This window comes from Oncorhynchus masou, chromosome 3 (assembly GCF_036934945.1).
Source record: "Oncorhynchus masou masou isolate Uvic2021 chromosome 3, UVic_Omas_1.1, whole genome shotgun sequence".
Taxonomy (NCBI): domain Eukaryota; kingdom Metazoa; phylum Chordata; class Actinopteri; order Salmoniformes; family Salmonidae; genus Oncorhynchus; species Oncorhynchus masou.
Genome location: NC_088214.1, coordinates 26,511,953 through 26,528,205, shown reverse-complemented (window position 1 = coordinate 26,528,205; position 16,253 = coordinate 26,511,953). Strand labels below are relative to the sequence as shown.

Here is a 16,253-nt window from a genome sequence, read left to right as displayed (position 1 = left end):
GGGTTTGATACCCACAGGGGACAAGTATGAAAAATGTAAGTCACTCTGGATAAGAGCATCTGCTAAATGACTAAAGTGTAAAAAAATAAATATGTGTGTACATGTTACAACAATAGTATGTTGATTGAATATTAATCCGTGGAAGAAATCACGATGTAGACTCTTTGGCATGATGTACAGTACCATGTCAAATAATATACAAACAAATGTATTTCATGATCAAAGCATTTACTGTGGTGTCCATTTTTGGCAAAACAGACCCTCTTCACCTTTTTCAGTAAAGGTTTTGGCTTTAGTTACATCACTAGAACTGAATCCATGCTTCTTTGTAGGGTCTACAGATCCCTACAGACTGTAATACTACAGAGTACAGCTCTCTACATCAGGAGGTAAAGACATGCTGGCCAACAATAACACCAGCTAAGCAATTATGAGAAATTTACAAACTAAGTGTAACTGATATGAGCTTGGCAAGCAATTAGTTTCAGAACCATGTTATTATTATTACCTCTATCGTGGTGGGATTAATGGTCAGAGAAACTATACAAATGAACTCCTTATATCAGCATAAAGTGTGACCTATACAATATGTTATCTGACACTCATCATATAGATTAGTTTCAGCTGATACCAGGTCAACATTTGACACTGTTATTATTACCATAAATTACATAGGTTTGTATGTGGTTTGAATGTAAAAACAGACTTAGCAGGTAATACGCCTCACTATGTTTCTCTTTGGTGATTCATTGTTATTACATATAACCCCTCCTATAAAAGTCTGCCACTGACTTTATAGCCCTGTATTGCATGAGTTACCTAACAGTCCACAATGGGAGCCTGAATTCCCACCAGCAACAGGTTTTGGTTTCTAGATAACAGGCAAAACATGGTGCGAAGGAACACATCATATCCTTACAGGGAAAATTAGTTTATTATTCTTTACAATTTATATGTACTGTGTGTGTAGTAGCTTATGTGATAGTAGCTTGTATATAGGGCAGTATATGGAAGCTTTAATGTTGTGAGGAAACTAATACCATTTTCAGTCACTCTGTGGTCTTTTGTGGACCTGTACTGAATTTGATAGGAAGATACTATATAATAATAAGTTAACATGGCAAAGAAGTCAATAATAATGAGTCACTGTATTCATATTTATGTACAGTCGAGAGTTGCAGGGGTAACTCTGACATTTATGTTTCTTATCGCCCCTGGTGTATCAGCTTGTATAAACATGGGTGAATTACATCATTAACATTTATAGAAACAATGATTTCAGCAGGGGGAACGTAAGTTCTTGCTATTATGTCAGATGTTATTGTTCAGGCTGTTATTGTTGAAGCTGAACTCAGTGTACTTCTTCTAATCTCGTGCCTTCTCCAGCATACAGAACAACAGCAATCGCCTATTATTTGCTGTAACTTACAGTAGGTTAAGTATATTTGGATTGTATTCAGAAGTAAGACTTTGCTAACTCATTTAACTGTTGTTATTAACCCTTGTCAGCTGAAGCAATGGCATAAGTACTATTTTATGTAAAGATGTATTGGCCAAACAAGATAGCATACTACATTTTTGCCCAATGCAGGCCTTACATCAGTACCCACAGGGCATAATGTCAATTCAACATTTATTCCACGTTGGTTCAACATAATTTAATTTAAATGATGTGCAAACAACATTGAGTCAACCAGTGTGTGCCCAATGGATACGAACAACTGGAATTACTTTTACTAACAAAACACAACTGAACAAATATACTGTGCAACAATGTGAAACACCTGCAGTGCAGAGGACTACTATTTTTACATATCTCTATATATGGTGATAAAATCATTTCTCTCCTCTGAGACACAGTCCTACTCATGTTCTTCCAAGATCTTGAGCAATGATATATGGCATGAGATTTAAACATTTGAGCACAATGAGAGATTTATAGTCTCAACTCCCTGATGAATGTTATGAACATATTTAGAAACACTACGATTTAAAGATTTTGAATAACTGATTTTGTTAGATTTTCAATGGTTCAGTTACAAAAGGTCTGAAGATAGCACTTCCTGGAGAATGCTAATGGGAATTATTCAATCCATGATGTCATTCACCAAATGCAAAATGCCCTGTATGAACACGACTCAAAATTACATGGATGGATACAGCTTGGCAGGGTCGGGGATTAAATGTAAGGGATTACAAAAACAGTAACTGTAACCTGTTATGTTACCAGCAAAAATATTGAAATCAGATTACAGATACTTTTTGTCATGGATACTCTCTCTCCGGCCTCTAGGTCATCAGGCTGCTGATTATCCCGCATACCTGTCACCATCGTCTCACGCACCTGCGCCTCATGACACTCACCTGGACTACATCACCTCCTTGATTATCTTCCCTATATCTGTCACTCCCCTTGGTTCTTCCCTCAGGTGTTATTGACTCTGTTTTCATGTCGGTGCGTTGTTTGTGTTCATTGTTTCTTATATTTATTAAAACACTCTGTCCCTGAACTTGCTTCCCAAATCTCAGCGCACACTTTTGATTACTTCGAGGATTACTTTGAAATTCAGAAAGGATGTTTGCGAAAAATCTTTGACACTCCTGTTTTCTCAATGACATTCAAATCAGTATTGAGAAAAGCCGCAACTTTAAGTTTGTTCCAGCTGAGCGAGTCGGACCCCAAGTCAGAGACCACTATGATGACACACCAAATGTGTTTGATGGAACGCGGGAAAAGAGCAGGAATAGGCTTTTGTAGACTACAGTCCAAGCTATGTCTTCCAATGGTGCAACTGCTGTCGGCATCCATAGATTATCCAATTTGTAGAAACACTTGGAGGTAAGGATGACAGAAGTGGTGTAGTCTACTATGATACGAATATCACTTATTATTGATATCTACATAGCACATTGATGTGAATCACACTGCTGCTCTCTCATTTAGCAATTTGAGTCTTACAGATGGTGGCTGTTGTGGATGGATGTTCACAAATCTAACTGTGTGTTTGAACCAAATAATGGTTGAATTCAAGAAGTTTAAGCTGCCTATCAATCAGTTTTGGAAACCAATGGACAGCCTGTGAAAAATGCAATCTTGCAGCATCTGCATAGTGCGGATCCCAGTCTATGGAATAAAAGTGGGGATTTTATTACTCAATCTAATTCATGCTGATTTTTAAAAAATCCATAGGCATAATGGACACATGCTCAAACTTGTACACTTTTGATAGACTTAAAGGGGCAACCAGTAGTTGCCACATTAATTTTTGGATTGATAAATTCTATATATACAGTACCAGTCAAAAGTTAGGACACACCTACTCATTCAAGGGTTTTTATTTATTTGTATTATTTTCAACATTGTAGAAAAATAGTGAAGACATCAAAACTAGGAAATAACACATATGGACTCATGTAGTAACCAAAAATGTGTTAAACAAATCAAAATATATTTTATATTTTAGTTTCTTCACCCTTTGCCTTGATAACAGCTTTGCACACTTTTGGCATTCTCTCAATCAGCTTCACCTGGAATGCTTTTCCAACAGTTCCGACATATGCTGAGCACTTGTTGACTGCTTTTCCTCCACTCTGTTGTCCAACTGATCCCAAACCATCTCAATTATGTTGAGGTCAGGTGATTGTGGAAGTCAGGTCATCTGATGCATCACTCTCCTTGGTAAAATAGCCCTTACACAGCCTGGAGGTGTGTTGGGTCATTGTCTTGTTGAAAAATAAATGATAGTCCCACTAAGCGCAAACCAGATGGGATGGCGATTTTCTGCAGAATGCTATGATAGCCATGCTGTTTAACTGTGCCTTGAATTCTAAATAAAGAACCGACAGTGTCACCAGCAAAGCACCATCACACCTCCTCCTCCATGCTTCATGGTGGGAACCACACAGGCGGAGATAATCCTTTCACCTACTCTGCGTCTCACAAAGACACATCGGTTGGAACCAACAATCTCAAATTTAGACTCTACAGACCAAAGAACATATTTCCACTGGTCTAATGTCGATTGCTTGTGTTTCTTGGCCCAAGTAAGTCTCTTCTTCTTATTGGTTTCCTTTAGTAGTGGTTTATTTGCAGCAATTCTACAATGAAGGCCTGATTCATACAGTCTCCTCTGAACAGTTGATGTTGAGATTGTGTCTTTTACTTGAACTCTGTGAAGCATTTATTTGGGCTGCAATTTCTGAGGCTGGTAACTCTAAATAACTTATCCTCTGCAGCAGTGGTAACTCTGGGCCTTCCTTTCCTGTGGCGGTCCTCATGAGAGCCACTTTTATCATAGCACTTGCTGGTTTTTGCGACTGCACTTGAAGAAACTTGAAAAGTTCTTGAAATGTTCTGTATTGACTGACTTCCTGTCTTAAGGTAATGATGGACTGTCGTTTCTCATTGCTTCTTTGAGCTGTTCTTGCCATAATATGGACTTGGTCTTTTACCAAATAGGGCTATCTTCTGTATACCAACCCTACCTTGTCACAACACAACTGATTGTCTCAAACACATTAAGAAGTAAAGAAATTCCACAAATGGACTTTTAACAAGGCACACCTGTTAATTGAAATGTGTTCCAGGTGACTACCTCATGAAGCTGGTTGAGAGAATGCCAAGAGTGTGCAAAGCTGTCATCAAGGCAAAAAGGGTGGAGACTTTGAAGAATCTCAAATATAAAATATATTTTGATTTTTCAATACTCTTTTGGTTACTACATGATTCCATATGTGTTATATGGGGCGGCAGGGTAGCCTAGTGGTTAGAGCTTGGTCAAGTGTCGTCACTGACATTTTCAACCTGTCCCTGACTGATTCTGTAATATCTACATGTTTCAAGCAGACCACCACAGTCCCTGTGCCCAAGAACACCAAAGTAACCTGCATAAATGACTACTGACCCGTAGCACTCATGACTGTAGCCATGAAGTGCTTTGAAAGGCTGGTCATGGCTCACATCAACACCATTATCAAATCAAATCAAAGTTTATTTGTCACGTGCGCCGAATACAACAGGTGTAGTAGATCTTACAGTGAAATGCTTACTTACAGGCTCTAACCGATAGTGCAAAAAAGGTATTAGGTGAACAATAGATAAGTAAAGAAATAAAACAACAGTAAAGAGACAGGCTATATGCAGTAGCGAGGCTATAAAAGTAGTGAGGCTACATACAGACACCGGTTAGTCAGGCTGATTGAGGTAGTATGTACATGTAGATATGGTTAAAGTGACAATACATATATCACGAACAGAGAGTAGCAGTAGTGTAAAGAGGGGTTGGCGGGTGGCGGGACACAATGCAGATAGCCCGGTTAGCCAATGTGCGGGAGCACTGGTTGTTTGGCCCAATTGAGGTAGTATGTACATGAATATATAGTTAACGTGACTATGCATATATGATAAACAGAGAGTAATAGCAGTGAAAAAAGTGTATTTGGGGGGGGGGCACTGCCCTTTCCCACCTGGAAGGACCTTGGGACTAAACACCTCCCTCTGCAACCGGATCCTGGACTTTCTGACGGGCCGCCCTCAGGTAACAACACCTCTGCCATGCTTATCCTTAGTACAGGGGCCCCTCAGGGGTGCATGCTCAGTCCCCTCCTGTACTCCCTGTTCACCCATGACTGCATGGCCAAGTACGACTCCAAGACCATCAATACGTTTGCAGACGACACAACAGTGTTTGTCCTGATCACTGACAACAATGAGACAGCCTATAGGGAGGAGATCAGAGACATGGCCCTGTGGTAACAGGATAACAACCTCTCCCTCAATGTGATCAAGACAAAGGAGATGATTGTGGACTACAGAAAAAGGAGGACCGAGGATGCCCCCATTCTCATCGACAGGGTTGTAGTGGAGCAGGTTGAGAGCTTCAAGTTCCTTGGTGTCCACATCACCAACAAACGAACATGGTCCAAGGACACCAAGACAATCATGAAGAGGGCATGACAACGCCTATTCCCACTCAGGAGACTGAAAAATTTGACATGGTTCTCAGATCCTCAAAAAGTTTTACAACTGCACCATCGAGAGCATCCTGACTGGTTGCATCACCGCCTGGTACGGCAACTGCTCTGCCTCGGACCGCAAGGCACTACAGAGGGTAGTGAGTACGGCCCAGTACATCACTTGGGCCAAGCTTCCTGCCATCCAGGACCTCTATACCAGGCGGTGTCAGAGGAAGGGCCTAAAAATTGCCAAGGACTCCAGCCACCGTAGTCATAGACTGTTCTCTCTGCTACCGCATGGCAAGAGGTACCGGAAAGCCAAGTCTAGGTCAAAAAGGCTTAACAGCTTCTACGCCCAAACCATAAGACTCTTGAACAGTTAATCAAATGGCTACCCGGACTATTTGCATTGTCCCCCACCCCACCCCCCATTTTTATGTCGCTGCTACTTTCTGTTTATTATCCATGCATATTCACTTCAACCTCTACCTAAATGTACATATTACCTCAATTACCTTGGCTAACCGGTGCCCCCGCATGAAGACTCTACCGGTACCCCCTGTATATTAGCCTCGCTACTGTTATTTTCTTGTTGCTCCTTAATTATTTGTTATATTTCAACAACAAAAAATTGTTTTTCTTAACTGCATTGTTGGTTAAGTACTTGTAAGTAAGCATTTCTCTGTAAGGTCTACACCTGTTGTATTCTCATGTGACAAATACAATTTGATTTGATCTGTGGATTTGCCATTTAAACAGCTGCATATTATCAAGATATCAAAGTGTCACCAACAAAAAGGGAAACAATAGGCAAATATCAAATGCAGCATATGGCATTCATTTTTCACATGTAAATAGCCCTTTTCAGTAGTGGTCAATGCATACCATTCTATGATCGCAGCATTTATTTTTCAATTCGATTCAATGAGCCCAATCAGTCCTCCATGACAACAAAATCATAAACAACAGAGTTGGGCTGGCTAATAAATCCTTAGTTTGGGATTATGCTCAGGTCAAACAATTTGGCTAATCTATACTTCCGTATTTCCATATCCTATTCTTGAAGATCAAGGGATATAACATGCATTGGAATGATTGGAATTCTGATAGACTTTTTTTTAATTGTTTTTTTTAATTTATTTAACCTTTATTTAACTTTGGGTAATCGAAAAGTTACGTTACTGATTACAAATTTGGACAGGTAACTAGTAACTGTAACGGATTACATTTAGAAAGTAACCTACCCAACCCTGCAGCTAGAATAGGTGATTTGGTATTACTGATACACTTACACAACTCCCCTTGGTCCTATTATATGAGCTAAAAGAGCAAAGGCTAAGCTACTTCTAGCTCTCTGTGAGGCACATGGAGTTGTTGTATATGGAAATGTTGGAATTGTTTTTATGCCAACTCCTACCAAAGACTTATAGACTTTTTAGGCTGGTTTGGAAAGCGAAAGGATGCCAGATTCTCATGCCTCTGAATGATGCTTTATAGCCACCAAAACAGTGATAGCTCTTGTTAAACAGTAGTATGTCATCGAAGGAAAGAAGTTGTACAATTCCCACACATAGTTTTCTGTGTGTTAAGGAGTTGATGGGATCTTCATGCAACTATTTGGTAGACCAAATGGAAAAGAGAGTATTTATCCATAATTAGATCAAATCAACCATGTTTGACAAATTATCCAAAAAAGTCTAAAGATTCAGTAAAACTTCAGGAATTATATGCGTGCAATCATAATGTTAGTGTACAGTTTCTAACCCCCATATTGCAATGCATTTCATACAGTAGGTGTATGACCTTCAAACTGCCCACTTGATAGAAGGTTTTGGGGTACCTCCTCAGCCAGTAACCCTTACTGACAAAGCAATGCAGAGGTTATGCTGGGACAGCACTGCATTCCCAGTCCAGCTTCAGGCCAAACCAAAGTAACTACTGTGCTATAAAACAAGCAATAAATCTATTCTTATGTGTGCAGAGGATGTAGTGCTTAAACTTTCACTATTCTGACTTGTTACTGTATAACAAAACCATGATAACTGGAGCGAAACATTTGTCAATGTCACGCCCTGGCCATAGAGAGGTTTTTATTCTCTATTTTGGTTAGGCCAGGGTGTGACTGGGATGGGCAGTCAAGTTTCTTTATTTCTATGTTTTCTATTTCTTTGTGTTTTGCCGGGTGTGGTTCTCAATCAGAAGCAGCTGTCTATCGTTGTCTCTGATTGAGTATCATACTTAGGCAGCTTTTTCCCACCTGTGTTTTGTGGGTAGTTGTTTTGTTTTGTGTCTGCACCAGACAGAACTGTTTTGTTTTATTTCCACGTTGTTAGTTTGTTTCAGTGTTCAGTTTGAAAAAATAATCATAAACACGTACCACGCTGTGGTTTGGTCCTCTTCTTGAGACGAGAGTTACAGTCAAACTCTTGAAAACACTCCCAAGATTACAATATATAGAGAAAAACTATTTTTCCAATATCACCTACTGTATTTCAAAACAAAAAAAGAACAAGATATAAAATCTTTGCTAATTGTTCTGTTCATCCGAAAGGTTTTTATTAGGAGCAATTGGTTGATAAACAACCAGCATTCACAGCTGATTCCCATTATAGAAGTTGAGAGGCTCTGGCACAAAATGGGACAATGGTGTGTATCTCATTCTCATGGAAGTGATTTCAGAACCACTAAAGAAGTTTAGACTTACAGTACTTTCATGTACTGTAACTTGTAACAGATTTTGGAGAAAGGCTTTGAAACTGTACTTGAGGGAGGGGGCTGTGGGTATCGGGTGTTTTTCCAGTTGTCAGCTAGCTTACAATCAATGCGAATGAGATTCATTATTTCTTACTCTTCTTGGTTCTTCCATCATATAATCATTGTTGCATCCTTGTGCTTGAGGTTAATGAAAACAGAAATGACAGAAAAGGTTGTCAGTCAGTAAATGCAAACATCTGCTCTTCTAGGAAACAACCAGGGCCACTATGATGTCAGGGGCATTTTGATATTCTACGGCAACACAGCAAAAGTGGACCCTGTTTGTACTGCTCGCTTCAACACAGTCGAGATATATGCGACCCAGCAGATGTGTTTCACCAGCTGGTCAGATTTGCTTTGGCTGAGAGGTTTGGTTCTGTGTGAGTGGCAGCCAACCATCGATGCTTTCCTTTTAAATATTCTCACAGTCCTCCTCCCACAGCATCCACACCTGTTTACTCACATTATGCAAAGCATGTTAAATCAACCAGAACATTGTCCAGAGATGATAAGACCTTACATTTTTGCTTAGAATAAGTTTAATAAAATTATATAATAATCCGTTTGTACTGTCTGGCATGCAGCTTATTTCATTGGCATTAACATTTGGGTTGGATCTGCTAATTTGCCAAGCAGGTTTGAGGGTGCGTGCCAATAGAGCTGAGCTGCCCTGCCCGTCTGAGTAACATACTGGCCACAGGAGTGTGGGGTCTGAGGTAAGACAGGCCTAGGATCTGAAAAAACAATCTCACGGTCATCATCTTTGGTTGATGGCCAGTTTGCTGTCACGGGCCTGCCAAGTCTCGATAATCTGTGAGAAGGCCAAACCTGAATTTAGAATACTAAGCCATAGAAAGCCCATTATCTCAATTAGAACAAGCCAACAAAGGGGAAATATACAGTACGTAAAGGAGTGTGTTGATTGCTTGATTTCACTACAAAATATGACTAATTCTGTATAGAATAATATTGAGAATTTGAACATGTGCAATATACCATTTTATTACCGTGAAAGTCAAGCTATAACATATTGGATATGAGTCATTCAAAAACATAGTTTTTGCTCCAATTGTTTTATTTCAGTATGAAATTGGGATAGTGTTATCACAGAAACTACATTTGTCAGTTCAGTCACAAATTACAGTAAGTCTTGAAACCAACCTTTTGGGAGAATGCATTTTGCCCATGCTGTCTGGTTCTTCTGAAACAGCTTGAAACCTGTTTCTAATATTTAAAAAAAAAATGAATGCTTAAGTCCACAGAGAAATATTGTGGGTTTAACTGGACTGTTTCTCTTGGACAGAAAAGGGGATCAATCAAGCTCGCCTTCGCTCGGAGGTGGGAGATGGGCCTATGCCACCGGTTCAGATCTATTGGGACTGCATGGGACTCTGAATGCACTGCAGAAGTAGTCTTAGTTTTTATGTCCCTGGAGGAATCTCATTCTGCCCCAGTTGCTGATCTTTTTTTATTATTATTGTGAAAATAGAACGCATGAGAGGTTTGGAATGGAATAGAATATTTGAGAATAGACAATGGAATATTTGAGAATAGGCATTGTATCCCTGAAGAACCCATTCCTCAATTACATGGTTTACTAAGCTATATAGGTCACCCTTCAATTCTAACTTTGTAATTTGTTTGGCAGCTGGAGATCTCATTTAGGGTTGCTTACAGCCTTACTATGCATCAAGCTTTTATATTTACACATCTTACTGGTCTATACTAATTGTACATTTATATGAATGTTTTAAGGGTAATACCAAAACACAAGCCAGATGGGGAAAAAAGTTTAGTTTTTTATATAATGTATTTGATGTGAATGCAGTTGTGATTTCTAATGAAATAAAGCCCAAAATGGGTCAAAAATACCAAAACTGATGTGAGCTTGTATAGTTTTAACATCTCATTCTTTCAAAATGGTCAAGTCTACGGTTCTAGACTAACCCCTGCCAATGGGTAAGAATATAATTGGGTGGAGTGCACAAGTGGCAAATTGAAGAGTATAGTATACTTTTAAACCACCACATAGTTTCATGTGTGTCTCCAATTTGGTCAGCTTTACTGGAATATTCTTCACTTCTCCAATACCATAAAATGAAAAATAAAATTAAAATAAATATTTTTTCATCTTAAATTAAACTATCCAAAATAATATATTTGGTTTGGACAAAACTAAGTCAATGGTAACAGTCAAAATCCTGTGTCCCTTGAACAGCTGCAATGGGAGAGAGTCAAAATCTTAACAGGCATGAATAGATTTTTAGAATCCATAGTATAACAAACATTCAACCAGTACAGGAAGTTATTCCAAGCGGCTAATTACACTCTTCTTGTGTAAAGAGTGATGATGTCACACCAAAAGCTACTGCCTAGTGATCTAGCTCCACTGTACAATCAATCACACAGGGAACTAAGTCCTTGTGGCTCAGAAGGGAAAACACTGCCTTGAATGGTAGGCTACGATTAAATTACCATGAATGAACATCACTTGAACTGTACTTTTAGTTTCTTCTAAGCTGTAGCCTAACGTATTATTTATGTTATTCTTTGCAGGCAACAAAATAGGACACAGCTCCCTTGATGTATATGAATTGTCATTCTTGATGTTGCAATATTAAAACTTGAGTTAACTAAATCAATGGAACAAAGACGGCTCTGAGTTAACAGCCAAGTTTTATATCACTGCACTATTTGGAAGAAAACAAGTATGTCATTCTTCCAATAAAACTTTCAAAAGCACTAAGCAAAATAAGCAAAATAACAGAAACGATGGAGTAAATCACTGAAGCACTTTGCTTCAGTTCATTTCCAAATGGCAAAGAAATGTATGACCCTCTTGAGGTTTTTTCAACTTGGCACTTGTTTTATTCTAGGGGGAGGGGGGAGAGTGTCCAGGGAGTAGATTTGGCCACTGAACAAGTGTAATCCTTCCATTACAATGAACATGACAAGAAACCCTAGGCACAGGAGACCTCAGACCAGAAAATGACTTGCAATACTGTAGTTGGAAAACCTGAGACTATCTAAATCAGTGTTTGTTCTCTTCCTGGCAAGGTTTTGTTGCTCAAGGGCATGAGCCTGATCCAATTTCAAATAAGAGCAGAAAGTTAACTGCACCATGGACTGATAACTAATACAATATCATCGGGAACAACAAGCATGGTATTGTGATGCTGACAACCAACTAAGTGAAGTCATGAAGAAGACACCTTACTATTACAGTAATATAAAGGATATAATCCTAACTTGACCTAAATGTAATGCAATTTGATTTTCAATAAATAAGCATGCAATAAACAATGTTACAAGTAGCATACAAATGATATAATGTTGACAGTAACACCTCAGACACTGTTTACCATATGCTCCTTGAGCAATGACAGATGATAAAAACCGTGGCCAAGGCAGAGGCATGTCGCAGTAGAGTGAGAGGGACTGAACAGTGTACGCAGAGAAGGGAATTGTACAACTTTGAATAGGCTGCATCTGAGACTTTCTGAATTGCGGGTAAGACCTTAGCTATTCAACAATGTATTTTGGATCAAACGTTCGTGTTATATTTTGAATCTAACCAGGGAAGTGATAGTTTGAATAGTATAGTTATTTAAAGAATTGATGTGCTCTTTCTACCTTTGCGTTTTTATTCAAGAGCATGACATAATTATCCAGAGTGATGTAGGCTACCTGTTTTATTTCAAACGAGACTGTTATTTCTTTGTTTTTCTTTACAGTACGTGACTAAACTGGAGAAGAATGAGAGGCATGTGCTATTTTACCAATGTGGTCCTGTTCTGCATAGCCAGTGGAGCAAGTGGATGGCTCATCCAGAACTCGACAAATTCCACTTCAATAGCCAATTTCACCGACATGAACTCAACGTTAAACGCGCAGGTGTCTGCGCTCATCCCTAAATCTAGACGGAAACGCTGGATTTCACAAAGTGACATGCTTGCCATCCTTGACTATCACAATAAAGTCCGAGCAAACGTCTTTCCACCTGCTGCAAATATGGAGTATATGGTGAGAGCAAGTTTTTAATTGAGATTCAATTGAAAATGTTTTACATGCTAAACTAGTAGGCTACTTTTTATTTGAGATTTGTTGGCGTAGTGTTGTCTTTGTGATTTGATCCGAAAACTTACTGTATAACTTTTTTTGGCAATTAAAATGTAGGTATGCATCATGAGTCATGTGCCTACTATGGCTTGGTCTATGGCTCACCCTGCTGGAAACATAAGTTTACTACATAAAATCAGTGTGCTCATGGTCACAGAATTTTTTTTCTTTTTTTGGGGGGGGGGGGATATCATTGCAAGGAGCTTTACTCTTTCTATTCGGTATCAACATATAACTGATGAGAAGTTTTGTGCATTTTGTATTCATGCAAGGTAATTCAGGTAGATATTTATGAGAGCAGTTCACAATGCATGGTTTTTGTGCACTTTTAGGTGCAATCCCAATGAATGCATTATCATGTCTGCAACACATACAGGTGTGGGATGAAGGCCTTGCCAGATCTGCTGAAGCCTGGGCAGCCACGTGTCTCTGGGAACATGGACCACCATTTCTACTGAGATACCTGGGACAGAACCTGTCGGTCAGAACAGGGGGGTATGTAAAGCCTGGCATGTGTCAATCATATATCAACTGACCACGTGTTGATACAATATTCTATTTGTTTTAAAAGATTGAGGGGGATCCGAGCAATGCCCTCTTTGAGTCCAACCTCATGCAATGTTGACTATGGCACAAAATGAATGTACTTGATGTGCTTCTTCCAGATATCGCTCCATTCTGCAGCTGATCAAACCTTGGTATGACGAAGTCAACGATTACATGTTTCCATACCCTCGTGACTGCAACCCCAGGTGTCCAATGAGGTGCTCTGCACCGATGTGTACACATTACACTCAGGTACAGTAGCCATCTAGGCACTTCAGATGTGGGAATGTTTGGGGTAGTCTACTCCTGACGAAGACCCTGATGAAGGTCTATTGACCTAAACATTGCTTCTACGAGATTAATTCAATCATTTGTGCAGTTTTCAGGATAACCAGGGTGCTGGAGTTTCTTCTTTTTCAGGAAAGTATTTTTATCCTCAAAAGACTTATCTGACTGATATTCAGATGGTGTGGGCTTCAACGAACAGAGTTGGCTGTGCAGTTCAAACGTGCTATAACATGGTTGTCTGGGGAGCCATGTGGAGACAAGCAACATACCTGGTCTGTAATTATTCCCCAAAGTGAGTCCTGCTTAATACCTTAACAAGCTCCACTTATCACAGCTGAATGATTGACATCCTCTCTCTTACATTTCAGAAACTCATTGTCAGACCGAATGAGAACAGATGTATAGGTGTCCGCGTAAACTGATGTCATTATGAAAGCATCAAGGCTATTTTATGCAAAATAAAAAAGTATAGCTGCTATTATGTTTTAGATTTGTGAAATGGGAAATGACTACTACATTCATTCAAGTTGGAAAATGATATGTTCAATGCCCAAGGGAGCATCTTTCAACTTCAACAAGAATGACACATTATTACTCTTTCTTTTCCAGGGGGAACTGGGTAGGAGAACCTCCCTACAGAGTTGGCATCCCATGTTCAGCATGCCCACCAAGCTACGGAGGCTCATGTAGTAACAACCTATGTTTCCCTGCAATAACGTCCAACTACATGTACTGGTTCAAGTAAACCATTTCGACATCTGTTTTAATAATGAACTGTCAGATATCATAATTTCACATTGCTTCAAATGTCAGATGTATTTCCCCCAAGTACTTTATGTGTACAATGTAGCTTTTTACACAATTACACATTTTGAATTATAAGCTACATTTGATTTGGTTTTGAGATGTAAATGAGTATCATACATTGTTATGTTGTAGCATACAACTTATCCTAGTCTTACCATCATATTGATGGTCAAATGTATTGATCAGCAATCATGTTGTTTTTGTTGGTGACTTTTGATTGACTATTTGGTACAGAGGTCAAACCTACAAATACCTCCACTAAGGCAGTGGTTAATTAGCTTCCTCATAATTATAAAGACAAGAGTATATTGGATCGATCGACTCCAGCTCACTGTACCATATGTCAGTAGCATTTTCAACATTGATAAATATTGTTTTATTGAAGATGTACTGTATTTTTGTAAGTACTTCTGAAGTGTTTTCCAGAACATGAATTACATGTTGTTGTTTTTTTTGCATGAAGCTTCATATTTTTACACCATTGAATGTCACTTATATTTGTGTTTATGTAATTGCTATGGCCTGTTACCATTGTTATAGAATAAAGACTGCTGAACTGTATGTCTTGCTTGAGAAAGTGTGTTTGGAATGTCCAACTGCATCAGAGGAGGTTTTAGCAGCTGTAGTGAGGAAAGCAGAACACCAGAGGGCAAGCCTGACAAAGTAAACCTTTTTTTTCTCAAATCAAATTGTATTTGTCACATGAGCTACACAGTTTACAGCAGGTATAAAAGGTGCAGCGAAAAAACTGCCTGCAGTGGAATATTCCCTTGTGAATATTCAACAATGTCCCTGTGACTGAAGACAGAAGACGGATAATTATGGAAATGTTGCACATAAGTCACACAAAGACAAGTAATGAAATCAATAATAGGGAAAACAACACAGGAAAAGGTTATTCAGACACAATGTCAACTATCTGCTGAAACGTTCTGTACACTGCTAAATCAAATCAAAAGCATGTCCCTGGTCAACATCATTACAGAGAATTTGTTTAGGCCCAGCCCATAAGCCAATTATCTCTCAGATCTGTTCAGTTCCCCACTGACTTGGAGTCTTGCAGTGCTAGAACCCAATTGACCCCTAGCATGGAGTGTCTGCATCTCTACTGTAAAGCACTGAAGAGGACTATCAATGGGATTAAAATTCCCTTCGTAGGCAACTTTGAATTGGCAGTGGTACTTATTCACCCAAAATGTATTTGCTTGTACAAGTTATCCCATCAATGCAGTCACCTGGAAGCAACCATGGCACTGTACAGCAACCTTTTACAGGTCTTAGCTGGGCACTGACTTCATTTCCACCTGAGTGGACTTTTCTTGGTCATGTGGGTTGATTCCTCTCGACATCTTACTCGGAAGGCAGGATTGAAGTCAGCATGACCTAAGGTGCTGAGAGTCTGATGCCCAGGAAGGCACTCATAAAACAGGGAGCACAGCATGCCCTCTACCCATAGGATACCAGCTATCTCCATGATACCCACCTGAGGAACAGAGTCTGTTTCTCAAACTTGGCTTGATGCTCACTGAAGTGGAAAAAGCCTAATCAGTTTTGATGGGTTTGGCCATCCTTAAGCTGAAGAGCTCAGTTGGGTTGTGTTGCTTAACAGGGAGTTTAGGAGGACAGCAAGTTCAGAGTGAAGCTTTTCTTTGTGTCATGGATGCAGGCACAAAGCTAGAGAGGCTTGTAATAACATAGACAGTGATGTTTGGGGTGTACATTACAGTAATAGTTAATTCATCCATTCAACTCAAATCCCATTACAGTAAATGTGATAATTGAAC

General features: G+C 39.3%; 1 protein-coding gene across 1 annotated transcript; it reads left to right on the top strand.

Moving 5' to 3' along the window:
* Positions 1-11,647: 11,647 nt before the first annotated feature.
* Positions 11,648-15,015, top strand: pi15b (peptidase inhibitor 15b). The gene is made up of 7 exons (XM_064927869.1): positions 11,648-11,933; positions 12,087-12,219; positions 12,444-12,732; positions 13,205-13,323; positions 13,494-13,626; positions 13,839-13,954; positions 14,272-15,015. Exons 3-7 carry the CDS (start codon positions 12,466-12,468, stop codon positions 14,405-14,407), a joined length of 771 nt encoding a protein of 256 aa, XP_064783941.1. The 5' UTR covers positions 11,648-11,933; positions 12,087-12,219; positions 12,444-12,465; the 3' UTR covers positions 14,408-15,015.
* The last annotated feature ends 1,238 nt before the right edge of the window (positions 15,016-16,253 follow it).